Here is a 27,803-nt window from a genome sequence, read left to right as displayed (position 1 = left end):
AAGAATCTGTCTGCGTTTTTTTCTATGATCTTAGCATAAGATCCACTGCTATTCTCACATATGTCTGAGGAGTGAGGTAACTTCAGAGGGAGAATGGCGTGCAGGGTATCCTGCAATAAGGTATGTGCAGTTAAGTTTTTCTAGGGATGGAATTTGCTAGAAAATGCTGCTGATACCGGATTAATGTAAGTTAAAGCCTAAATACAGTGATTTAATAGCGACTAGTATCAGGCTTGCTATCAGAGGTATATACTCTGATTAATGTGCAATATAAAACGCTTTGGTGATAAAACTTATTGGGGCCTAGTTTTTTCCACATGGCTGGCTTTATTTTTGCCTAGAAACAGTTTCCTGAGGCTTTCCACTGTTATAGTATAAAAATTACAGTTGGTGCAGTTAAAATTACAAACTGTGACATTCAGCTTCCCTCAGCAGTCCCCTGCATGCTATAGGACATCTCTGAAGGGCTCAAAAGGCTTCAAAAGTAGGAGCTGTGGCAGTTGTTATGACTGTTTAAAAAGGTTTACAGAAATTATTACTAAGGAGTGGGACAGACCCGGTGTGCCGTTTTCCCCCCCTCCTATTTTTAGAAAAATGTTTCCAATAGACGCCACCACACGGGACTTATGGTAGACGGTCCCTAAGGTGGAGGGAGCAGTTTCTACTTTAGCAAAGCGTACCACTATCCCTGTCGAGGACAGTTGTGCTTTTTCAGATCCAATGGATAAAAAATTAGGTTACCTTAAGAAAATGTTTATTCAACAAGGTTTTATCCTGCAGCCCCTTGCATGCATTGCTCCTTTCACTGCTGCTGCGGCGTTCTAGTTTGAGTCTCTGGAAGAGGCCTTTCAGACAGCTACTCCATTCACTGAAATACTTGACAAGCTTAGAACACTTAAGCTAGCTAATTCTTTTGTTTCTGATGCCATTGTTCATTTGACTAAACTAACTGCTAAGAATTCTGGATTCGCCATCCAGGCGCGTAGGGCGCTATGGCTTAAATCTTGGTCAGCTGACGTGACTTCAAAGTCTAAATTACTTAACATTCCCTTCAAGGGGCAGACCCTATTCGGGCCTGGTTTGAAGGAAATTATTGCTGATATTACTGGAGGTAAGGGTCATACCCTTCCTCAGGACAGGGCCAAACAGTCTAATTTTCGTGCCTTTCGAAACTTCAAGGCAGGTGCAGCATCAACTTCCTCTGCTACAAAACAAGAGGGAACTTTTGCGCAATCCAAGCCGGCCTGGAAATCTAACCAGGCCTGGAGCAAAGGCAAGCAGGCCAGAAAGCCTGCTGCTGCCTCTAAGACAGCATGAAGGAACGGCCCCCTATCCGGCAACGGATCTAGTAGGGGGCAGACTTTCTCTCTTCGCCCAGGCGTGGGCAAGAGATGTTCAGGATCCCTGGGCGTTGGAGATCATATCTCAGGGATATCTTCTGGACTTCAAAGCTTCCCCCCCCCCCCCCCCCCCACAAGGGAGATTTCACCTTTCGAGATTATCTGTAAACCAGATAAAGAAAGAGGCATTCTTACGCTATGTGCAAGACCTCCTAATGGGAGTGATCCATCCAGTTCCACAGATGGAACAAGGACAGGGATTTTATTCAAATCTGTTTGTGGTTCCCAAAAAAGAGGGAACCTTCAGACCAATTTCCTAAGGTTTGCCTTTGTAGACAGGCATTACCAGTTTGTGGCTCTTCCCTTCGGGTTAGCTACAGCCCCAAGAATTTTTACAAAGGTTCTGGGGTCTCTTCTGGCGGTCCTAAGACCACGGGGCATAGCAGTGGCCCCTTATCTAGACGACATCCTGATACAGGCGTCAAACTTCCAAATTTCCAAATCTCATACGGACATAGTGTTGGCATTTCTGAGGTCGCATGGGTGGAAAGTGAACGAGGGACAGAGTTCTCTATCACCCCTCACAAGGGTTTCCTTCCTAGGAACTCTGATAGATTCTGTAGAAATGAAAATTTACCTGACGGAGTCCAGGTTATCAAAGCTTCTAAATTCCTGCCGTGTTCTTCACTACATTCCGCGCCCTTCGGTGGCTCAGTGCATGGAAGTGATCGGCTTAATGGTAGCGGCGATGGACATAGTGCCATTTGCGCGCCTACATCTCAGACCGCTGCAATTATGCATGCTCAGTCAGTGGAATGGGGATTACACAGATTTGTCCCCTCTGCTAAATCTGGATCAAGAGACCAGGGATTCTCTTCTCTGGTGGCTATCTCGGGTCCATCTGTCCAAAGGTATGACCTTTCGCAGGCCAGATTGGAAAATTGTAACAACAGATGCCAGCCTTCTAGGTTGGGGTGCAGTCTGGAATTCCCTGAAGGCTCAGGGATCGTGGACTCAGGAGGAGAAACTCCTCCCAATAAATATTCTGGAGTTAAGAGCAATATTCAATGCTCTTCTAGCTTGGCCTCAGTTAGCAACCCTGAGGTTCATCAGATTTCAGTCGGACAACATCACGACTGTGGCTTACCTCAACCATCAAGGGGGGACCAGGAGCTCCCTAGCGATGTTAGAAGTCTCCAAGATAATTCGCTGTGCAGAGACTCACTCTTGCCATCTATCAGCGATCCATATCCCAGGTGTAGAGAACTGGGAGGCGGATTTTCTAAGTCGTCAGACTTTTCATCCGGGGGAGTGGGAACTCCATCTGGAGGTGTTTGCTCAATTGGTTCATCGTTGGGGCACACCAGAATTGGATCTCATGGCGTCTCGCCAGAACGCCAAGCTTCCTTGTTACGGATCCAGGTCCAGGGACCCAGAAGCGACGCTGATAGATGCTCTAGCAGCACTGTGGTTCTTCAACCTGGCTTATGTGTTTCCACCGTTTCCTCTGCTCCCTCGACTGATTGCCAAAATCAAACGGGAGAGAGCATCGGTGATCTTGATCGCGCCTGCTTGGCCACGCAGGAGCTGGTATGCAGACCTGGTGGACATGTCATCCTTTCCACCTTGGCCTCTGCCTCTGAGTCAAGACCTTCTACTACAAGGTCCTTTCAATCATCCAAATCTAATTTCTCTGAGACGGACTGCCTGGAGATTGAACGCTTGATTTTATCAAGGCGTGGCTTCTCCGAGTCAGTCATTGATACCTTAATACAGGCACGAAAGCCTGTAACCAGGAAAATCTACCATAAGATATGGCGCAAATATCTTCATTGGTGTGAATCAAAGAATTACTCATGGAGTAAGGTTAGGATTCCTAGGATATTGTCCTTTCTCCAAGAGGGTTTGGATAAAGGATTATCAGCTAGTTCTTTAAAGGGACAGATTTCTGCTCTGTCTATCCTTTTGCACAAGCGTCTGGAAGAGGTTCCAGACGTCCAGGCATTTGTCAGGCTTTGGTTAGAATTAAGCCTGTGTTTAAACCTGTTGCTTCTCCATGGAGCTTAAAGGGACACTCAAGTCAAAATTAAACTTCATTATTCAGATACAGCATGCAATTTTAAACAACTTTCCAGTTTACTTCCATTAACAAAATGTGCACAGTCTTTTTATATTTACACTTTTTGAGTCAGCAACTCCTACTGAGCATGTGCAAGAATTCCCAGCATATATGTATATACATTTGTGATTGGCTAATGGCTGTCACATGGTACAGGGGGAGTGGAAATAGACATAACTTTTCAATTTATTTAACAAAAATGTACTATTAATTTGAAGTTCAGACTAAGTGCTATTGCATTGTCTTCTTATCATGCCTTTATTGATTATGCAAATCTACAGTGTTGACTGGTCCTTTAAACTTGGTTCTTAAGGTTCTTCAAGGAGTTCCGTTTGAACCCCTTCATTCCATTGATATCAAACTTTTATCTTGGAAAGTTCTGTTTTTGATGGCTATTTCCTCGGCTCGTAGAGTCTCTGAGTTATCAGCTTTACAATGTGATTCTCCTTATCTGATTTTCCATACAGATAAAGTAGTTCTGCGTACAAAACCTGGGTTTTTACCTAAGGTAGTTTACAACAAGAATATCAATCAAGAGATTGTTGTTCCATCATTGTGTCCTAATCCTTCTTCAAAGAAGGAACATCTTTTACATAATTTGGACGTAGTCCGTGCTTTAAAGTTTTACTTACAAGCGACTAAAGATTTTCGTCAAACATCTTCCCTGTTTGTTGTTTACTCTGGACAGAGGAGAGGTCAAAAGGCTTTCGGCAACCTCTCTTTCTTTTTGGCTTCGGAGCGTAATACGCTTAGCCTATGAGACTGCTGGACAGCAGCCCCCTGAAAGGATTACAGCTCATTCTACTAGAGCTGTGGCTTCCACCTGGGCCTTTAAAAATGAGGCTTCTGTTGAACAGATTTGCAAATCGGCGACTTGGTCTTCGCTTCATACCTTTTCAAAATTTTACAAATTTGATACTTTTGCTTCTTCGGAGGCTGTTTTTGGGAGAAAGGTTCTACAGGCAGTGGTCCCTTCCGTTTAAGTACCTGCCTTGTCCCTCCCTTCATCCGTGTACTTTAGCTTTGGTATTGGTATTCCACAAGTAATGGATGATCCGTGGACTGGATACACCTAACAAGAGAAAACATAATTTATGCTTACCTGATAAATTTATTTCTCTTGTGGTGTATCCAGTCCACGGCCCGCCCTGTCCTTTTAAGGCAGGTCTAAATTTTAAACTACAGTCACCACTGCACCCTATGGTTTCTCCTTTCTCGGCTAGTTTTGGTCGAATGACTGGATATGGCAGTTAGGGGAGGAGCTATATAGCAGCTCTGCTGTGGGTGATCCTCTTGCAACTTCCTGTTGGGAAGGAGAATATCCCACAAGTAATGGATGATCCGTGGACTGGATATACCACAAGAGAAATAAATTTATCAGGTAAGCATAAATTATGTTTTTTTGGCTCGTCCTCTCGAGTGCAGGGGCAGTCCTGCATGGCACTCCATGTGACCGGGTGTGGCCTCTGCAACTTCCTCTTTCTCGACCTGCGTTCGAAGGAGACAAAAGCTGTTGCTTGTAGTCCGGGTCATAGGAGGTGGTGAGTGCCCCGGCCATTGGGCTATAAAGGTGCCATTTATTTTTGATCAAGTCTGTAATAAAGGCGTGAGGTATGGAGGACTCTGATATGTTAGAGGATACTTCCTCTTTATCTAAACCCATTAACTGTGTATATTGTGAGGAGGTTCCAGTTGAACTGCCTACGCAACTCTGTTCCACATGTTTTGGCAAAATTGCTATTTCCAAAAAGAATAAGGTATTTAGTACGACTGAGACGTCCACCTCTGAGGGCGCCCTGTGAGGTGCGTTCCCTGCAATCATCTCCGATTACACAAGCAGTTCCCTAGGGCCTTACTAATCCACCTGCAGGAGGGTACCTTTGGCCTGCAGACTTCGTTGATCACTTACAGACGGCGGTTTCTGTGACCATTAATGCGATGCCTCGCCCTACTAAGCGCAAGTGGAAGGTACGGCACTGCTATCCGTCTCAGGGGTCTTCGACTCTGCTGGATGTCTCGGACAGATTATCTGCTGAGGACAACTCCGACTTATCGGAGGATGTCTCTTCTGGGTTGTAATCGGCTACGTCTAGGCTTCCGTCCGCAAAGGAGCCAGATTTCAAATTTAAGATGGAGCATTTGCGCTTTCTGCTGAAAAAGGTGCTTGCTACATTGGAGGTTCCGAAACAAAAACTACCGGAGGTACCTTTAATCCCTTAAAGGGACACTGAACCCAAAATTTCTCTTTTGTGATTCAGATAGAGCATGCCATTTTAAACGACTTTCTAATTTACTCCTATTAGCAATTTGTCTTTGTTCTCTTGCTATCTTTATTTGAAAAAGGCATCTAAGCTTTTTTTGGGGTGCAGAGCTCTGGATAGGACTTTTTTTATTGGTGGATGAATTTATCCACCAATCTGCAAGGACTACCCAGGTTGTTCAACAAAAATGGGCCGGCATCTAAACTTACATTCTTGAATTTCAAATAAAGATACCAAGAGAATGAAGAAAATTTGATAATAGGAGTAAATTAGAAAGTTGTTTAAAATTTCATGCTCTATCTGAATCACGAAATAAAAAATTTGGGTTCAGTGTCCCTTTAACTGGATAGGGTTTATGAGTGCCCCAGGCCTTCCCGGTTCCAGTCAAAATGGCTAACATTATTAACAATGAAAGGGAGAAACTTGGTTCGCCCTTTTCCCCCTCCTCTTCTTTTAAAAAGCTTTTCCCCGTTCCAGATGTGCAGCTTGAACTGTGGGGAACTGTCCCTAAGGTGGATGGTGTTATCGCCACGCTTGCTAAGAGAACGACTATTCCGCTAGAGGATAGCTCCTCTTTCAAGGAACCCATGGATAAAAAGATGGAGTCCATGCTGCAGAAGGTGTTCCAACTCACGGGGTTCGTTTTTCAACCAGGAGCGGCGGTCGCTGTGGTGGCTGGTGCGGCTACCTACTGGTGTGACGCTTGGCTATGGTCGAGGTGGAGACTCCTCTCGATGAAATTCTAAAACTAATCAAGGCCTTAAGAGTGCCGTATTTGTGATGTTAACATGCAGATTATTCGCCTGAATGCTCAGACGTCCTGTTTTTCTGGTTTAGCCCACAGGGCTTCTAAGTCTCGCTTGCTTTCCCTCCCATTCAAGGGGAAAGTTTTGTTTTTCCCAGGCCTGGCTTCTATCATATAAATGGTCACGGGTGGCAAGGGTGTCTTCTTAATAAAACAACACACTGGTGGCACTCAAAAAATGGCAGCAGTGCCTTTATTACAGAGCAGCGTTTCGGGGCTCCTGCCCCTTTATCAAGCTAACATATATGAAGAAAAAACACACATTTATGTACATAGGAGACCAATCATAAACTCAGAGGGAGGGGTCACACACCTGTTAAGGTCTCACCTGACCTAACAAATAAGTGAGTAATTCTCACATAGTCAAAATTTTAACTCCTTCAGAACCTCATGTGAAAAAGACTCCATTTAAAAACAGATGCAGCAAGTTGCTATATAAACTATGCTATATGGCTAAATATTTGGCTACATGTAAAATATCCATAGTGTATTGATCAACTAGAACAAAAACAAAAACAAAATGAACAGAGGCCTTAAATAAAAGGAAGTAAATCAAATTCCCTATTTAATCCCTTGGGGTGCATAGTATCTAACTTCCAGATCCATCTGGCCTCCCTATATAGGAGGTCCTTAATCCTATCACCCCCTCTAATCTGTGTAGGGGCTTGGTCTATTACCATGTATCTGAGCTGGTTGATTTGGTGGCCTTTCTCAATGAAATGTGCAGGTACAGAGAGGTTAGCAGTTTTCTCATTTCTAATCGTGGATTTATGTTGGCATATGCGGTCCTTGACCCGTTGGGTCATCTCGCCAACATATAACAGCCCACATGGGCACTTTAACGCATACACCACATGTGTAGAATTACATGTGTAATACCCTTTAATTGAGAATTTTTCCCCTGTGTATGGATGAGAGATGCTACCACCCTTTATGACATTTCCACATTGGCCACAACCTAGGCAGGGGAATGTGCCCTCCTTCGGTTTACCAAGGAATCTCTGATCTCCTCTTCTAGTGGCATCAGAACTAGACATGGCTCTAACCAGCCTTTTACCTATGGTCTTACCCATACGATAAGCTGCTCTAGGGATAATCTGGAATTCTTCAATTTCTGGACAAGTTTCCTTAAGTAAAGGCCAATTCCTCTTGATAATATTGAACACTTTTTGGCTCATGGTGTTATTCATTCTTTTATTAGCAGATATAGTATGTGACTTATGGGGACTTTTAATAGATTGTACTACTATATCTAATTGCTGACTATCATAACCCCTTTGGATAAATTTATTTTTCATCTCGGCAAATCTGGCTGTTTTCTTTTGGGGGTCTGTGACTATTCTGTCCTTGCCTCAGGATAAGAAGGCTAAACCTAAGGGATCTACTTTTCGTCCCTTTTGTGCGGACAAGTTTTAGCGCCAGCAGCCTGCCGCAAAGTCGCAGCAATCCAAGGGATCGTGGAAGCCAGCTAACTCTTGGAACAAGTCCAAGCAGAATAAGAAGCCTGTCAAATCAAAATCAGCATGAAGGGGCAGCCCCCGGTCTGTCTTCAGATCATGTAGGGGCAGACTATCTTTCTTTTTGCGGAGGCCTGGAGAAGAGACGTTTTAGACCCTTGGGTTCTGGAAGTCGTATCCCAGGGTTACAGGATAGGTTTCAAGTCTTATCCGCCCAGAGGCAGATTACTCCTGTCAAACATATCTTCAAGACCAGAAAAGAGAGACACTTTCCTGGGGTGTGTGAGGGATCTCTCATCTCACGGAGTAATCGTCCCAGTCCCTCTGGCAGAAAGAGGCCTGGGGTATTATTCAAACCTTTTTCGTGGTCCCAAAAAAAGGAGGGCACATTCCGTCCTATTCTGTACCTAAATGCACTAAACAAATTTTTGTCAGTTCCGTCGTTCAAGATGGAGACGATCAGGTCAATTTTGCCCCTGGTTCAAGAGGGGCATTTCATGACTACAGACCTGAATGACGCTTGCCTTCATGTTCTAATCCACAAGGATCACTTCAGGTTTCTAAGATTTGCCTTCCTGGACCAGCACTTCCAGTTTGTGGCCCTTCTGTTTGGTCTGGCGACTGCCCCAAGATTCTTCACAAAGGTTCTGGGAGCTCTTCTCGCAGTAGCAAGATCCAGAGGAATTGCAGTGGCACCTTATCTGGACGATATCCTGGTCTAGGCTCCGTCCTACAGTCTTGTGGAGGATCACTCGAGAGCTCTTCTCCTTTGGTCCCTCGGGTGGAAGATAAACGAAGGAAAAAGTTCATTGGTCCCCAGCAACAGGGTGGAATTCCTGGGTACGATAATAATCTTCAGCCATGAAGATATTTTTGACAGATCATAGACGCTGCAAGCTTGCGTCCAACTGTCTAGCTCTTCAGACATCCTCCGGGACATCTGTGGCCAGGTATAATAGAGGTGATCGGGCTCATGGTATACAGCATAGATGTCATTCCATTTGCCAGGTTCCATCTCAGACCTCTTCAGCTGTGCATGTCGAGACAATGGCGATCATTCAGATCTGTCCCAACAGATATCTCTAAAGAGACCGGTGAGGGAGTCCCTATCTTGGTGGACCCGACCGGGGCAGTTGTCTCAGGGGACATCCTTTTTGAGACCATCCTGGGAGATTGTGACCACGGGTGCAAGTCTATCAGGATAGGGAGCTTTTTGGGGTGCCAGAAGGGTACATGGTAGATGGACTCGAGAAGAATCGAGTCTACCGATAAATATTTTGGAACTTCGAGCGATATTCAACACTCTGAGGGCTTGGTTCCTTCAGGGGTCGTCCTGATTCATCAGATTCCAGTCGGACAACATTACCTCGGTGGCTTACATAGACCATCAGGGGGGGATGAGAAGCTCCCTAGCCATGAGGGAAGTATCTCGGATTCTGGAGTGGGCGGGGAATTGTTTGCTCTCAGCAAACCACATTCCGAGTGTGGACAACTGGGAAGCGGATTTTCTGAGCAGACAGATGTTTCATCCAGGGGAATCGTCCCTCCATCCCGAGATGTTCACAGAGATCTGCAGCAGATGGGGGATGCCAGAGATAGATCTCATGACGCCCAGACTCAATTGCAAGCTACCTAGATACGGGTCGCGATCCAGGGATCACCAGGCGGAACTGATAGATGCCTTGGTGGTACCCTGGGACTTCAACCTCTAATTTACATATTTCCACCGTTACCTCTTCTACCTCGGGTAGTGGCCCGCATCAAGCAGGAGCAAGCTTCGGCTATTTTGATTGCTCCGTCGTGGCGGAGGAGGATGTGGTTTGCGGATCTGGTGGCGATGTCATCTCCGACGTGAAAGTTACCTTGTCGCAGGGATCTGCTGGTTCAATGTCCCTTTCTACATCAAAATCAATATTATCTGAGGTTGACTGTGTGGAGATTGAACTAGTAGTCTTAGCCAAGAGAGGATGCTCGGAAAAAGTGATTGACACTCTCGTTCAATCAGGCCTCACTCCTAGGAGCTTCGCGTGCGTGAGCTCAATGTTATCTATATGAAACACATGAACTTATGCCCTCTGATGGTGAAAAACTGGGCTCAATGTTATCTATATGAAACACATGAACTTATGCCCTCTGATGGTGAAAAACTGTCAAAATGCTTTCAGATTAAAGGCGGTCTTCAAGGTCTAAGAAATTAGCAAATGAACCTCCTAGGTTTCACTTTCAACTAAGGTTACCAAGAGAACAAAGCAAATTTGGTGATAAAAGTACGTTGGAAAGATGTTTAAAATGACATGCCCTATTTAAATCATGAGGTTTTTTTTAATCATGAAAGTTTTTTATTTTTTATTTTAACACTTTACTGTCCCTTTTAAGGTTCTTTCATGGAAAGTCCTATTATTACTGGCTATTGCATCGGCGCGCAGAGTCTCTGAGTTGGTGGCCTTGCAATGTGAGCCTCCTTACTTGGTTTTTCATGCCGATAAGGCTGTTCTTCGCACTGGGTTGGGATTCCTTCCCAAGGTGGTGTTGAGTCGTAACATCAATCAGGAAATAGTAGTTCCCTTCTTGGTGTCCTAACCCTTCTTCGAAGGAGAGGTTACTTCATAATCTGGACGTGGTTCGGTCGTTGAAGTTTTATCTTCAAGCCACGAAGGAGTTCAGACAAACTTCGTCCTTATTTGTTGTGTATTCAGGGAAGCGCAGGGGACAAAGGGCCTCTGCCACTTCTCTATCTTTTTGGTTGAGGAGTATGATCCGTGGCATATGAGACAGCGGGATACAAGCCTCCTCAGAGGATTACGGCTCACTTGACTAAAGCTGTGGCCTCTTCTTGGGCCTTTAAGAATGAGGCTTCTATGGAGCAGATTTGTAAGGCGGCCACTTGGTCTTCCTTACATACGTTTGCAAAATTTTATAAACTTGAAGTTTTTGCTTCGGCAGAAGCAGCTTTTGGAAGAAAGGTTCTGCAGGCTGGGGTGCCCTCAGTATTGGGTCCACCTCCTTTAACCCTCCCGTTTTTTTCATTGTGTACTCTAGAACTTGGGTATTTGTTCCCACAAGTATTGAACGAAGCAGTGCACTTTCCTCCCATTAAGATGGAACACATAAATTATGCTTACCTGATAATTTCATTTCCATCTGTGGGAGGAGAGTCCACTGCACCCGCCCGTTTCTGCGGTGGGCGGACCTAAAATGAATATCTTCTGGCACCATTTATACCCTGATATTTCTCCTACTGTTCCTTGTTCCCTTGCCAGAATGAGTGGGGGAGGTATTTAAGCCTTTGGCTGGGGTATCTTGTCCTCCTCCTGGTGGCCAGGTTCTTAATTCCCACAAGTAATGAATGAAGCAGTGGACTCCTCCCACAGATGGAAATGAAATTATCATAGCATAATTTGTTGGGTTTTTTTTTTATTATTTTTTAAGCACTAAAATACATTTTTGAAACTTACCTTTTACAGATTTAGCAGAAAGAGATTGGATATCATTTTATTTAAAGGGACGCTAAACCCAATTTTTTTTTCTTTAATTATTCGGATAGAGCATGCAATTTTAAGCAACTTTCTAATTTACTAGTATTATAAATGTTTATTCGTTCTCTTGCTATCTTTATTAAAAAAGCTGGAATGTTAGGCTTAGGAGCCGTCCCAATTTAAGGTTCAGCACCCTGGACAGCGTTTGCTTATTGGTGGCTACATTAAGCCACCAATAAGCAAGCATAACCCAGGTTCTAAAACAAATTGGGCCGGCTCCTAAGCTTTACATTCCTGCTTTTTAAATAAAGATAGCAAGACAATTAAAGACATTGATAATAGGATTAAATTAGAAAGTTGCTTGCAATTGAATGCTCTATCCGAATCATGAAGGAAAAATGTGGGTTTAGTTTCCCTTTAAGCGTATTCAATTTTATGTGTTCTCACCTTATTACAGCTATTGGCCTGCAATAATAATCAGCAGCCTATATGTAAAAATGTAATAAAATCTTGTATACAAAGCATGTTTACACCTAGTAAAGGACATTGAAGCAGTGAGTGCTATAAGTGTATCTATGTATTAAGTTGTTTGTCATATGTGGAGGTAAATGTTATGTATGGGTTGGAAATGAACATTCACAATGACCTCTGGCCATAATATTATGTAAGCTCAAGCTTTTATTAATCTCCGTGATAACTTAACAACAATGCTTTAGTGCACACTGAACAGGCTGCTTTTTGAGCTACTATTCCACCAAGATCAGATGGTCATTGTGCTAATATACTATACCCATGATCGTTTATCATTCCTGATGGTTAAAGGACCAGTCAACACAGTAGATTTGCATAATCAAAAAATGCAAGATAACAAGCCAATGCAATAGCACTTAGTCTGAACTTCAAATGAGTAGTAGATTTTTTTTCTGACAATTTTAAAAGTTGTCTCTTTCCTCTCCCCCTGTTCCTTGTGACAGCCATCAGCCAATCACAAATGCATACACGTACCATGTGACAGCCATCAGCCATTCACAAATGCATACACACTTATTCTTGTACATGCTCAGTAGGAGCTGGTGACTCAAAAAGTTTAAATATAAAAATACTGTGCACATTTTTTTTAATGGAAGTAAATTGGAAAGTTGTTTAAAATCGCATGCTCTATCTGAATAATGAAAGTTTAATTTTGACTGTCGTCCCACAGAGGATACTGAACCCACATTTTTTCTTTTGTGATTCAGATAGAGCATGCAATTTTAAGCAACTTTCTAATTTACTCCTACTATCTATTTTTTTTTCCGTTCTCTTGCTATATTTATTTGAAAAAGAAGGCATCTAAGCTAAGGAGCCAGTCAATTTTTGGTTCAGGAACCTGGACAGCACTTGTTAATTGGGTGAATTTATCCACAAGCAATCAGCAAGAACCCAGGTTGTTCACTAAAAATGGGCCGGCATCTAAACTTACATAATAGGAGTACATTAGAAAGTTGCTTAAAATAATATGCTCTATCGGAATCACAAAATAAAAAATTTGGGTTCAGTGTCCCTTTAATTCGTATTACTTTACTCTGTAAATGTAACCAATTCTAAGAACAAACATTGTGAAAGTCTTTAATTGAGGTCTTTGTTATAAATGCTTGGTAAGTTTGTAGTTAGAATCTGATCTTTTGTGTGTGCTTTTCTTTCATGTAATTAGCAAGAGTCCATGAGCTAGTGACGTATGGGATATACATTCCTACCAGGAGGGGCAAAGTTTCCCAAACCTCAAAATGCCTATAAATACACCCCTCAGCACACCCACAAATCAGTTTTACAAACTTTGCCTCCTATGGAGGTGGTGAAGTAAGTTTGTGCTAGATTCTACGTTGATATGCGCTCCGCAACAGGTTGGAGCCCGGTTTTCCTCTCAGCGTGCAGTGAATGTCAGAGGGATGTGAGGAGAGTATTGCCTATTTGAATGCAATGATCTCCTTCTACGGGGTCTATTTCATAGGTTCTCTGTTATCGGTCGTAGAGATTCATCTCTTACCTCCCTTTTCAGATCGACGATATACTCTTTTATTTATATATATATATATATATATATATATATATATATATATATATATATATATATATATATATATATATATATATATATATATATATATACCATTACCTCTGCTGATTTTCGTTTCAGTACTGGTTTGACTTTCTACAACATGTAGACGAGTGTCCTGGGGTAAGTAAGTCTTATTTTCTGTGACACTCTAAGCTATGGTTGGGCGCTTTTTTTATAAAGTTCTAAATATATGTATTCAAACATTTATTTGCCTTGACTCAGGATGTTCAACATTCCTTATTTTCAGACAGTCAGTTTCATATTTGGGATGATGCATTTGAATCAATCATTTTTTCTTACCTTAAAAAATTTGACTTTTTCCCTGTGGGCTGTTAGGCTCGCGGGGGCTGAAAATGCTTCATTTCTCCAACATAGGTGTGTCCGGTCCACGGCGTCATCCTTACTTGTGGGATATTCTCTTCCCCAACAGGAAATGGCAAAGAGCCCAGCAAAGCTGGTCACATGATCCCTCCTAGGCTCCGCCTACCCCAGTCATTCTCTTTGCCGTTGTACAGGCAACATCTCCACGGAGATGGCTTAGAGTTTTTTAGTGTTTAACTGTAGTTTTTATTATTCAATCAAGAGTTTGTTATTTTAAAATAGTGCTGGTATGTACTATTTACTCAGAAACAGAAAAGAGATGAAGATTTCTGTTTGTATGAGGAAAATGATTTTAGCAACCGTTACTAAAATCCATGGCTGTTCCACACAGGACTGTTGAGAGGAATTAACTTCAGTTGGGGGAACAGTGAGCAGTCTCTTGCTGCTTGAGGTATGACACATTCTAACAAGACGATGTAATGCTGGAAGCTGTCATTTTCCCTATGGGATCCGGTAAGCCATGTTTATTAAGATTGTAAATAAGGGCTTCACAAGGGCTTCCAAATTTGGGGTGCAATACTTTTAAGGCTTTAAGACACTGTGGTGAAATTTTGGTGAATTTTGAACAATTCCTTCATATTTTTTCGCAATTGCAGTAATAAAGTGTGTTCAGTTTAAAATTTAAAGTGACAGTAACGGTTTTATTTTAAAACGTTTTTTGTACTTTGTTATCAAGTTTATGCCTGTTTAACATGTCTGAACTACCAGATAGACTGTGTTCTGAATGTGGGGAAGCCAGAGTTCCTTCTCATTTAAATAAATGTGATTTATGTGACAATGACAATGATGCCCAAGATGATTCCTCAAGTGAGGGGAGTAAGCATGGTACTGCATCATTCCCTCCTTCGTCTACACGAGTCTTGCCCACTCAGGAGGCCCCTAGTACATCTAGCGCGCCAATACTCCTTACTATGCAACAATTAACGGCTGTAATGGATAATTCTGTCAAAAACATTTTAGCCAAAATGCACACTTATCAGCGTAAGCGCGACTGCTCTGTTTTAGATACTGAAGAGCATGACGACGCTGATAATAATGGTTCTGAAGGGCCCCTAAACCAGTCTGATGGGGCCAGGGAGGTTTTGTCTGAGGGAGAAATTACTGATTCAGGGAACATTTCTCAACAAGCTGAACCTGATGTGATTACGTTTAAATTTAAGTTGGAACATCTCCGCATTCTGCTTAAGGAGGTATTATCCACTCTGGATGATTGTGACAAGTTGGTCATCCCAGAGAAACTATGTAAAATGGACAAGTTCCTAGAGGTCCCGGGGCTCCCAGAAGCTTTTCCTATACCCAAGCGGGTGGCGGACATTGTAAATAAAGAATGGGAAAGGCCCGGTATTCCTTTCGTCCCTCCCCCCATATTTAAAAAATTGTTTCCTATGGTCGACCCCAGAAAGGACTTATGGCAGACAGTCCCCAAGGTCGAGGGAGCGGTTTCCACTTTAAACAAACGCACCACTATACCCATAGAAGATAGTTGTGCTTTCAAAGATCCTATGGATAAAAAATTAGAAGGTTTACTTAAAAAGATGTTTGTTCAGCAGGGTTACCTTCTACAACCAATTTCATGCATTGTCCCTGTCGCTACAGCCGCGTGTTTCTGGTTCGATGAGCTGGTAAAGGCGGTCGATAGTGATTCTCCTCCTTATGAGGAGATTATGGACAGAATCAATGCTCTCAAATTGGCTAATTCTTTCACCCTAGACGCCACTTTGCAATTGGCTAGGTTAGCGGCTAAGAATTCTGGGTTTGCTATTGTGGCGCGCAGAGCGCTTTGGTTGAAATCTTGGTCAGCTGATGCGTCTTCCAAGAACAAGCTACTTAACATTCCTTTCAAGGGGAAAACGCTGTTTGGCCCTGACTTGAAAGAGATTATCTCTGATATCACTGGGGGTAAGGGCCATGCCCTTCCTCAGGATCGGCCTTTCAAGGCCAAAAATAAACCTAATTTTCGTCCCTTTCGTAGAAACGGACCAGCCCAAAGTGCTACGTCCTCTAAGCAAGAGGGTAATACTTCTCAAGCCAAGCCAGCTTGGAGACCAATGCAAGGCTGGAACAAGGGAAAGCAGGCCAAGAAACCTGCCACTGCTATGAAATGTTGGCCCCCGATCCGGGACCGGATCTGGTGGGGGGCAGACTGTCTCTCTTCGCTCAGGCTTGGGCAAGAGATGTTCTGGATCCTTGGACACTAGAAATAGTCTCCCAAGGTTATCTTCTGGAATTCAAGGGGCTTCCCCCAAGGGGGAGGTTCCACAGGTCTCAGTTGTCTTCAGACCACATAAAAAGACAGGCATTCTTACGTTGTGTAGAAGACCTGTTAAAAATGGGAGTGATTCATCCTGTTCCATTAGGAGAACAAGGGATGGGGTTCTACTCCAATCTGTTCATAGTTCCCAAAAAAGAGGGAACGTTCAGACCAATCTTAGATCTCAAGATCTTAAACAAGTTTCTCAAGGTTCCATCGTTCAAAATGGAAACCATTCGAACAATTCTTCCTTCCATCCAGGAAGGTCAATTCATGACCACGGTGGATTTAAAGGATGCGTATCTACATATTCCTATCCACAAGGAACATCATCGGTTCCTAAGGTTCGCATTCCTGGACAAGCATTACCAGTTCGTGGCGCTTCCTTTCGGATTAGCCACTGCTCCAAGGATTTTCACAAAGGTACTAGGGTCCCTTCTAGCTGTGCTAAGACCAAGGGGCATTGCTGTAGTACCTTACTTGGACGACATTCTGATTCAAGCGTCGTCCCTTCCTCAAGCAAAGGCTCACACGGACATTGTCCTGGCCTTTCTCAGATCTCACGGATGGAAAGTGAACGTGGAAAAGAGTTCTCTATCTCCGTCAACAAGGGTTCCCTTCTTGGGGACAATAATAGACTCCTTAGAAATGAGGATTTTTCTGACAGAGGCCAGAAAAACAAAACTTCTAGACTCTTGTCGGATACTTCATTCCGTTCCTCTTCCTTCCATAGCGCAGTGCATGGAAGTGATAGGTTTGATGGTAGCGGCAATGGACATAGTTCCTTTTGCGCGCATTCATCTAAGACCATTACAACTGTGCATGCTCAGTCAGTGGAATGGGGACTATACAAACTTGTCTCCGAGAATACAAGTAAATCAGAGGACCAGAGACTCACTCCGTTGGTGGCTGTCCCTGGACAACCTGTCACAAGGGATGACCTTCCGCAGACCAGAGTGGGTCATTGTCACGACCGACGCCAGTCTGATGGGCTGGGGCGCGGTCTGGGGATCCCTGAAAGCTCAGGGTCTTTGGTCTCGGGAAGAATCTCTTCTACCGATAAATATTCTGGAACTGAGAGCGATATTCAATGCTCTCAAGGCTTGGCCTCAGCTAGCGAGGGCCAAGTTCATACGGTTTCAATCAGACAACATGACAACTGTTGCGTACATCAACCATCAGGGGGGAACAAGGAGTTCCCTGGCGATGGAAGAAGTGACCAAAATCATTCTATGGGCGGAGTCTCACTCCTGCCACCTGTCTGCTATCCACATCCCAGGAGTGGAAAATTGGGAAGCGGATTTTCTGAGTCGTCAGACATTGCATCCGGGGGAGTGGGAACTCCATCCGGAAATCTTTGCCCAAGTCACTCAACTGTGGGGCATTCCAGACATGGATCTGATGGCCTCTCGTCAGAACTTCAAAGTTCCTTGCTACGGGTCCAGATCCAGGGATCCCAAGGCGGCTCTAGTGGATGCACTAGTAGCACTTTGGACCTTCAAACTAGCTTATGTATTCCCGCCGTTTCCTCTCATCCCCAGGCTGGTAGCCAGGATCAATCAGGAAAGGGCGTCGGTGATCTTGATAGCTCCTGCGTGGCCACGCAGGACTTGGTATGCAGATCTGGTGAATATGTCATCGGCTCCACCATGGAAGCTACCTTTGAGACGAGACCTTCTTGTTCAAGGTCCGTTCGAACATCCGAATCTGGTCTCACTCCAGCTGACTGCTTGGAGATTGAACGCTTGATCTTATCGAAGCGTGGGTTCTCAGATTCTGTTATCGATACTCTTGTTCAGGCCAGAAAGCCTGTAACTAGAAAGATTTACCACAAATTTGGAAAAAATATATCTGTTGGTGTGAATCTAAAGGATTCCCTTGGGACAAGGTTAAGATTCCTAAGATTCTATCCTTCCTTCAAGAAGGATTGGAAAAAGGATTATCTGCAAGTTCCCTGAAGGGACAGATTTCTGCCTTGTCTGTGTTACTTCACAAAAAGCTGGCAGCTGTGCCAGATGTTCAAGCCTTTGTTCAGGCTCTGGTTAGAATCAAGCCTGTTTACAAACCTTTGACTCCTCCTTGGAGTCTCAACTTAGTTCTTTCAGTTCTTCAGGGGGTTCCGTTTGAACCCTTACATTCCGTTGATATTAAGTTATTATCTTGGAAAGTTTTGTTTTTGGTTGCAATTTCTTCTGCTAGAAGAGTTTCAGAATTATCTGCTCTGCAGTGTTCTCCTCCTTATCTGGTGTTCCATGCAGATAAGGTGGTTTTACGTACTAAACCTGGTTTTCTTCCAAAAGTTGTTTCTAACAAAAACATTAACCAGGAGATTATCGTACCTTCTCTGTGTCCGAAACCAGTTTCGAAGAAGGAACGTTTGTTGCACAATTTGGATGTTGTTCGCGCTCTAAAATTCTATTTAGATGCTACAAAGGATTTTAGACAAACATCTTCCTTGTTTGTTGTTTATTCCGGTAAAAGGAGAGGTCAAAAAGCAACTTCTACCTCTCTCTCTTTTTGGATTAAGAGCATCATCAGATTGGCTTACGAGACTGCCGGACGGCAGCCTCCCGAAAGAATCACAGCTCATTCCACTAGGGCTGTGGCTTCCACATGGGCCTTCAAGAACGAGGCTTCTGTTGATCAGATATGTAGGGCAGCGACTTGGTCTTCACTGCACACTTTTACCAAATTTTACAAGTTTGATACTTTTGCTTCTTCTGAGGCTATTTTTGGGAGAAAGGTTTTGCAAGCCGTGGTGCCTTCCATCTAGGTGACCTGATTTGCTCCCTCCCATCATCCGTGTCCTAAAGCTTTGGTATTGGTTCCCACAAGTAAGGATGACGCCGTGGACCGGACACACCTATGTTGGAGAAAACAGAATTTATGTTTACCTGATAAATTACTTTCTCCAACGGTGTGTCCGGTCCACGGCCCGCCCTGGTTTTTTAATCAGGTCTGATAATTTATTTTCTTTAACTACAGTCACCACGGTATCATATGGTTTCTCCTATGCAAATATTCCTCCTTAACGTCGGTCGAATGACTGGGGTAGGCGGAGCCTAGGAGGGATCATGTGACCAGCTTTGCTGGGCTCTTTGCCATTTCCTGTTGGGGAAGAGAATATCCCACAAGTAAGGATGACGCCGTGGACCGGACACACCGTTGGAGAAAGTAATTTATCAGGTAAACATAAATTCTGTTTTTATTGCGTCATTCTTGGCGCAGACTTTTTTGGCGCAAAAAATCTTTTCTGTTTCCGGCGTCATACGTGTCGCCGGAAGTTGCGTCATTTTTTGACGTTCTTTTGCGCCAAAAATGTCGGCGTTCCGGATGTGGCGTCATTTTTGGCGCCAAAAGCATTTAGGCGCCAAATAATGTGGTCGTCTTATTTGGCGCTAAAAAAATATGGACGTCGCTTTTGTCTCCACATTATTTAAGTCTCATTTTTCATTGCTTCTGGTTGCTAGAAGCTTGTTCTTTGGCATTTTTTCCCATTCCTGAAACTGTCATTTAAGGAATTTGATCAATTTTGCTTTATATGTTGTTTTTTCTCTTACATATTGCAAGATGTCTCATGTTGCATCTGAGCCAGAAGATACTTCAGGAAAATCGCTGCCTGGTGCTGGAACTACCAAAGCTAAGTGTATCTGCTGTAAACTTTTGGTAGCTGCTCCTCCAGCTGTTGTTTGTATTAAATGTCATGACAAACTTGTTAATGCAGAAATTATTTCCTTTAGTAAAATACCATTACCTGTTGCAGTTCCTTCAACATCTAATGTTCAGAGTGTTCCTGATAACATAAGAGATTTTGTTTCTGAATCTATTAAGAAGGCTATGTCTGTTATTCCTCCTCCTAGTAAACATAAAACGTCTTTTAAAACTTCTCTTTATCCAAATGAATTTTTAAATGAACATCATCATTCTGATTCTAATGATTCTTCTGGTTCAGAGGATTCTGTTTCAGAGGTTGATGCTGATAAATCTTCATATTTATTTAAAATGGAATTTATTCGTTCTTTACTTAAAGAAGTCCTAATTGCATTAGAAATTGAGGATTCTGGTCCTCTTGATACTAAATCTAAACGTTTAGACAAGGTCTTTAAATCTCCTGTAGTTATTCCAGAAGTTTTTCCTGTTCCTGGTACTATTTCTGAAGTAATTTCCAGGGAATGGAATAAATTGGGTAATTCTTTTACTCCTTCTAAACGTTTTAAGCAATTATATCCTGTGCCGTCTGACAGATTAGAGTTTTGGGACAAAATCCCTAAAGTTGATGGGGCTATCTCTACCCTTGCTAAACGTACTACTATTCCTACGGCAGATGGTACTTCCTTTAAGGATCCTTTAGATAGGAAAATTGAATCCTTTCTAAGAAAAGCTTATTTGTGTTCAGGTAATCTTCTTAGACCTGCTATATCTTTGGCGGATGTTGCTGCAGCTTCAACTTTTTGGTTGGAAACTTTAGCGCAACAAGTAACAGATCATGATTCTCATAACATTATTATTCTTCTTCAACATGCTAATAATTTTATCTGTGATGCCATTTTCGATATTATCAGAGTTGATGTCAGGTTTATGTCTCTAGCTATTTTAGCTAGAAGAGCTTTATGGCTTAAAACTTGGAATGCTGATATGTCTAAATCGACTCTACTTTCCCTTTCTTTCCAGGGTAATAAATTATTTGGTTCTCAGTTGGATTCTATTATCTCAACTGTTACTGGTGGGAAAGGAACTTTTTTTACCACAGGATAAAAAATCTAAGGGTAAAAACAGGGCTAATAATCGTTTTCGTTCCTTTCGTTTCAACAAAGAACAAAAAAGCCTGATCCTTCATCCTCAGGAGCAGTTTCAGTTTGGAAACCATCTCCAGTCTGGAATAAATCCAAGCCTTCTAGAAAAGCAAAGCCAGCTTCTAAGTCCACATGAAGGTGCGGCCCTCATTCCAGCTCAGCTGGTAGGGGGCATATTACGTTTTTTCAAAGAAATTTGGATCAATTCTGTTCACAATCTTTGGATTCAGAACATTATTTCAGAAGGGTACAGAATTGGTTTCAAGATAAGACCTCCTGCAAAGAGATTCTTTCTTTCCCGTGTCCCAGTAAACCCAGCGAAAGCTCAAGCATTTCTGAAATGTGTTTCAGATCTAGAGTTGGCTGGAGTAATTATGCCAGTTCCAGTTCTGGAACAGGGGCTGTGGGGTTTTATTCGAATCTCTTCATTGTACCAAAGAAGGAGAATTCCTTCAGACCAGTTCTGGATCTAAAAATATTGAATCGTTATGTAAGGATACCAACATTCAAAATGGTAACTGTAAGGACTATCCTGCCTTTTGTTCAGCAAGGGCATTATATGTCTACAATAGATTTACAGGATGCATATCTGCATATTCCGATTCATCCAACGCACTATCAGTTTCTGAGATTCTCTTTGCTAGACAAGCATTACCAGTTTGTGGCTCTGCCGTTTGGCCTAGCAACAGCTCCAAGAATTTTTACAAAAGTTCTCGGTGCCCTTCTATATGTAATCAGAGAACAGGGTATTGTGGTATTTCCTTATTTGGACGATATCTTGGTACTTGCTCAGTCTTCACATTTAGCAGAATTTCATACGAACCGACTTTTGTTGTTTCTTCAAAATCATGGTTGGAGGATCAATTCACTGAAAAGTTCATTGATTCCTCAGACAAGGGTAACCTTTTTGGGTTTCCAGATAGATTCAGTGTCCATGACTCTGTCTTTGACAGGCAAGAGACGTCTAAAATTGATTTCAGCTTGTCGAAACCTTCAGTCACAATCATTCCCTTCGGTAGCCTTATGCATGGAAATTCTAGGTCTTATGACTGCTGCATCGGACGCGATCCCCTTTGCTCGTTTTCACATGCGACCTCTTCAGCTCTGTATGCTGAACCAATGGTGCAGGGATTACACAAAGATATCTCAATTAATATCTTTAAAACCGATTGTACGACACACTCTGACGTGGTGGACAGATCACCATCGTTTAGTTCAGGGGGCTTCTTTTGTTCTTCCGACCTGGACTGTAATTTCAACAGATGCAAGTCTTACAGGTTGGGGAGCTGTGTGGGGGTCTCTGACAGCACAAGGGGTTTGGGAATCTCAGGAGGTGAGATTACCGATCAATATTTTGGAACTCCGTGCAATTTTCAGAGCTCTTCAGTCTTGGCCTCTTCTGAAGAGAGAATCGTTCATTTGTTTTCAGACAGACAATGTCACAACTGTGGCATACATCAATCATCAAGGAGGGACTCACAGTCCTCTGGCTATGAAAGAAGTATCTCGAATTCTGGTTTGGGCGGAATCCAGCTCCTGTCTAATCTCTGCGGTTCATATTCCAGGAATAGACAATTGGGAAGCGGATTATCTCAGTCGCCAAACGTTGCATCCGGGCGAATGGTCTCTTCACCCAGAGGTATTTCTTCAGATTGTGCAAATGTGGGAACTTCCAGTAATAGATCTGATGGCTTCTCATCTAAACAAGAAACTTCCCAGGTATCTGTCCAGATCCCGGGATCCTCAGGCGGAGGCAGTGGATGCATTATCACTTCCTTGGAAGTATCATCCTGCCTATATCTTTCCGCCTCTAGTTCTTCTTCCAAGAGTAATCTCCAAAATTCTGAAGAATGCTCGTTTGTTCTGCTGGTAGCTCCAGCATGGCCTCACAGGTTTTGGTATGCGGATCTTGTCCGGATGGCCTCTTGCCAACCGTGGACTCTTCCGTTAAGACCAGACTTTCTGTCGCAAGGTCCTTTTTTCCATCAGGATCTCAAATCCTTAAATTTAAAGGTATGGAGATTGAACGCTTGATTCTTGGTCAAAGAGGTTTCTCTGACTCTGTGATTAATACTATGTTACAGGCTCGTAAATCTGTATCTAGAGAGATATATTATAGAGTCTGGAAGACTTATATTTCTTGGTGTCTTTCTCATCATTTTTCCTGGCATTCTTTTAGAATTCCGAGAATTTTACAGTTTCTTCAGGATGGTTTAGATAAAGGTTTGTCCGCAAGTTCCTTGAAAGGTCAAATCTCTGTTCTTTCTGTTCTTTTTCACAGAAAGATTGCTAATCTTCCTGATATTCATTGTTTTGTACAAGCCTTGGTTCGTATAAAACCTGTCATTAAGTCAATTTCTCCTCCTTGGAGTTTGAATTTGGTTCTGGGGGCTCTTCAAGCTCCTCCGTTTGAACCTATGCATTCATTGGACATTAAATTACTTTCTTGGAAAGTTTTGTTCCTTTTGGCCATCTCTTCTGCCAGAAGAGTCTCTGAATTGTCTGCTCTTTCTTGTGAGTCTCCTTTTCTGATTTTTCATCAGGATAAGGCAGTGTTGCGAACTTCTTTTGAATTTTTACCTAAGGTTGTGAATTCCAACAACTTTAGTAGAGAAATTGTAGTTCCTTCATTATGCCCTAATCCCAAGAATTCTAAGGAGAAATCATTGCATTCTTTGGATGTTGTTAGAGCTTTGAAATATTATGTTGAAGCTACTAAGAATTTCCGAAAGACTTCTAGTCTATTTGTCATCTTTTCCGGTTCTAGAAAAGGCCAGAAAGCTTCTGCCATTTCTTTGGCATCTTGGTTGAAATCTTTAATTCATCATGCCTATGTTGAGTCGGGTAAAACTCCGCCTCAGAGGATTACAGCTCATTCGACTAGGTCAGTTTCTACTTCCTGGGCGTTTAGGAATGAAGCTTCGGTTGATCAGATTTGCAAAGCAGCAACTTGGTCTTCTTTGCATACTTTTACTAAATTCTACCATTTTGATGTGTTTTCTTCTTCTGAAGCAGTTTTTGGTAGAAAAGTACTTCAGGCAGCTGTTTCAGTTTGAATCTTCTGCTTATGTTTTCATTTAAACTTTATTTTGGGTGTGGATTATTTTCAGCAGGAATTGGCTGTCTTTATTTTATCCCTCCCTCTCAAGTGACTCTTGCGTGGAAAGATCCACATCTTGGGTAGTCATTATCCCATACGTCACTAGCTCATGGACTCTTGCTAATTACATGAAAGAAAACATAATTTATGTAAGAACTTAACTGATAAATTCATTTCTTTCATATTAGCAAGAGTCCATGAGGCCCACCCTTTTCTTGTGGTGGTTATGATTTTTTTGTATAAAGCACAATTATTCCAATTCCTTATTTTTTATGCTTTCGCACTTTTTTCTTATCACCCCACTTCTTGGCTATTCGTTAAACTGATTTGTGGGTGTGGTGAGGGGTGTATTTATAGGCATTTTGAGGTTTGGGAAACTTTGCCCCTCCTGGTAGGAATGTATATCCCATACGTCACTAGCTCATGGACTCTTGCTAATATGAAAGAAATGAATTTATCAGGTAAGTTCTTACATAAATTATGTTTTTTTGTTGGGGGGGGGGGGGAATTGTGTCATTGTCCTTAAACACATATATGTGTTTGAATGTAAGGGACACAAAACAGAATTATAGGGCACGTGGGAAGTACCCATGTATGTAAGCAGAGTGATTTTTATATTTTCACACACTGCTGGAACAAAATACACAGGACTGCAATTTTACTTGGGTGCTAAAGCAATGCTAAATAAAATCTAGTGCTTACTTGCAGGTAAGGGTTACTGTACAACTGATCCTTATACCACTGGATCTGAGGATATGTTGGATATAATTTGCGCTACTACCCTTTTCCCATGTTTCCTCCCTTTGGTCTGCATGAAAGACTCAAACTCCCCTTGACCCATTCGCTCTCAGAGAATACTTCAGTACTAAGCATAACAAAGCTCATTTTGAAGAAAGAAATTGGCTAAGATTTTGCAAAATTTTAATTTAAATTGGAAGCTTTAAGCAGTTAATTGGCATAACGTGCAAGTTCTCACTGAAATGCAGCACTCATTGAAAACAAATTCAAAGCCTACTCTGTTCTTCTTCCAATTAAATGTATGCAAGCATGAGTAGAAAAGGTAATGCACTATCTTAGCTCTCCATATAATAGGGGTTGGGGGAGCATAGAAATTGTTTTGAATTTGCAATAAGCTTGTGCTGAAAGTCGACATTTCTGAACTGTACACACATTTTGTTAATAGTAGAAATGTATTTAGCTGAGCTGAAATAGTTCTTGACATTATCTATTTACTGTTTCTGCAGCACGATACCTGCCCAGTGTGCCGGAAAAGTTTAAATGGAGAAGACTTAACACGACAGGCTCCCAACTCTGAGGCATCCGCTAGCAACAGCTTTAGCAGTGACAGCCAAGCGCATGATCGATGGACCTTCTAATGGCTCAGACCTAGCCTATCCTACAGTGTATAAATGGTTTAAGAAGAGGGGAAGCCCAAAAATTTGACACTGGGAATGGAGCAAGACAGGATGGGCCATAAAGAGCAACATCATGTACATAGCCTCCTACAGAATCAAACTATTACATATGCTTTGAGAGGCTCCTACAGACTATTGTTGCCTGGCTGTTTGCCTTGAGGCTCCTTTTCTTTTCTACCATTAAACAATGATCAGTCGCTTTAAGTTTTAGTGTTAAAAATGACAAACTGGCATATTCCATCTTTACCTGACCAATGATCTGCACATCAAATGAAAGGAAGCTGTCACATGAAGCAATTTTGCTTCCAGTAAAAGTGACCATCCACCGCTTTCCTGTCTTCCCTGAAGCAGCCCCTCTCATAAACTGAGCAAGTGGTTCAAGGGGAATTTGTATCTTCCTGTCAGAGCCATCTGTTCAGAGACCAAGCTAAAGAGAAGCTACTTATGACGGATGTTTTGGAAGAGACACTATTTGCGGTGCTTATGATGGTGCTTTCCAGATTCTCCTCTACAAGCCACAATAGAATGATTAATTATATTCCAATCGTAACTCACTCCCCCACCTTGTGCCGTTTCATAATGATTTCAGTTTTCTAATGTTGCTCTGGTTTGCACCCACTTACACCTCACTTCTCCTGTTTGAAGTCAAAAGAAGTGCATTTTGTTTACTGCACTTCCCTTCCACCTCCTTGTCAACCACAAAACGTGATGCCTTTCCTCCCCTCTGGTTGTGCGAACATGAATGTGAAAATGGACTATGTATAAATCTATAAAAATAACTTATACCTGGCAATATTTCTAAATTAAGATAAATTTGTTCAGACACTGAGAACCACAAGCTGCAGCTGAATTCCTTTATAGAGTAATTTACTGGTCAGTGTCCCAAGATAATAGCACTTTGTTTAGCTTGCTTTTTGTTTTTTCTATTTTTTTTTTTTTATTATTTAAAAAAAAAAAAAAAAAAAGATGAAATTCTCAGAGGCAGCTCTGAATTAACACCGTTATAAACAATAGCCTAGCATGCATAGTGCTGTTTTTTTTAGTGGACAACAGTGGGATAACTTTGTAAAGTTACTAAGTGTTTTTCTTATTTTGCTTTGTTACTGTAAAAAATCTCTCCTTTTTTTACTTTTTATTAATTTTTTTTATTTTTTTACGTGGTGCAAGCCAGAGACTCCAATGTCTTTAATCATTTTTAACAATCCATCTTCTCTTGCAAATTCAAATTTTAAAATATATTGATATGTCACAGATGTAACAAAAAGGATTAATGGCTCTTAACCAAGGAAGACTCTATTAGCCAAAATGTTCTGTGAAAGTTCTCATGAGGTTGTTCCTAAATAGATATAACCTGTTCGCTGTGTTTTACACATCAATGTATTTGCTTATAGAAGTCTGATGGAGAATGTATTCTGTTCAGTTTCTCAGTACAGCAAAACACTACAGAAATAGGTGACCATCAATTCCGTGGTACAGATAGTCTTATGTCCACTTAAACACATTTTTTTGTTTGTTTTTTATTTTTAACAGAATGAGACCATTTTTATAGCATTATTCATTTAATGGCAATGCACTTTTTTTTTTTTATAATCCTATTTAATACCCACAGCTTTTGAATTTCAATCTTTTACTTTTAAATCATGTAGCTTTTCCTCTGTGTCAGGAGACATGATTGTACCCAAGCAATTACAATTTCTAGAAGTTATAAACCCAGCCTATATAATAGTGAAGGATATGGAGAGCATTGGTAAAGCCAAATAGCAATTTGTGTAATAATGGAGAAAAAAACAATAAAAATGCTAGACCTTAATTATGAAAATTGGCTGAATAACACATTTGTGAGTACGAGTCTGAGTTGGAAATCACTCTCGAGAGATGTGATAACATTTTTTTTATATATATATATATATATATACATACCGAGAATGGAATGCATTTACATGACCAGTTACTCTGTTTTGTCTTATTTTTTTTTTATGGAGTTGGTATTTAATTAATTAAAATATCTTAGTTGCTTAAATGTATTTGCACTTGATGTATAGCTGAATTTTATATGATACTAGTTCATTATGTCACTTTTATGCACTGACAGTCTAAGAAGCATGGAAGAAATGTTGAGCCTCAGGTTTAAACCAGGAGTTGTAAGATTTATTTCAAATTAAGAGCTTGCAAGAATATTGAGTTGGTTTCTTTTTAGGTGCCACACAAGGACTTAAAAATAAGCCAAAAGGCCTGAGCTGCATAGTAGCTGCAGGATCATGTTTTATCTAGTATATTTATAATGTTTTTAACAGGGTCATTTTTTAA

The 27,803-nt window shown here is 41.8% G+C and overlaps 1 protein-coding gene across 1 annotated transcript in view; it reads left to right on the top strand.

Annotated features, from left to right (window-relative positions):
• Positions 1-27,315, top strand: part of RNF115 (ring finger protein 115) — a 152,214-nt gene extending 124,899 nt beyond the window's left edge. Inside the window, exon 9 of the mRNA XM_053704494.1 lies at positions 25,326-27,315. Within this exon, the coding sequence (XP_053560469.1) occupies positions 25,326-25,457 (132 nt within the window). The 3' untranslated portion in view covers positions 25,458-27,315. The remainder of the gene's footprint in view (positions 1-25,325) is intronic.
• The last annotated feature ends 488 nt before the right edge of the window (positions 27,316-27,803 follow it).

Source organism: Bombina bombina, chromosome 1, assembly GCF_027579735.1.
Source record: "Bombina bombina isolate aBomBom1 chromosome 1, aBomBom1.pri, whole genome shotgun sequence".
In the NCBI taxonomy this organism is placed as follows: domain Eukaryota; kingdom Metazoa; phylum Chordata; class Amphibia; order Anura; family Bombinatoridae; genus Bombina; species Bombina bombina.
The sequence above is the reverse complement of the archived record's forward strand: the minus strand, read 5'-3'. Positions and strand labels throughout refer to the sequence as shown.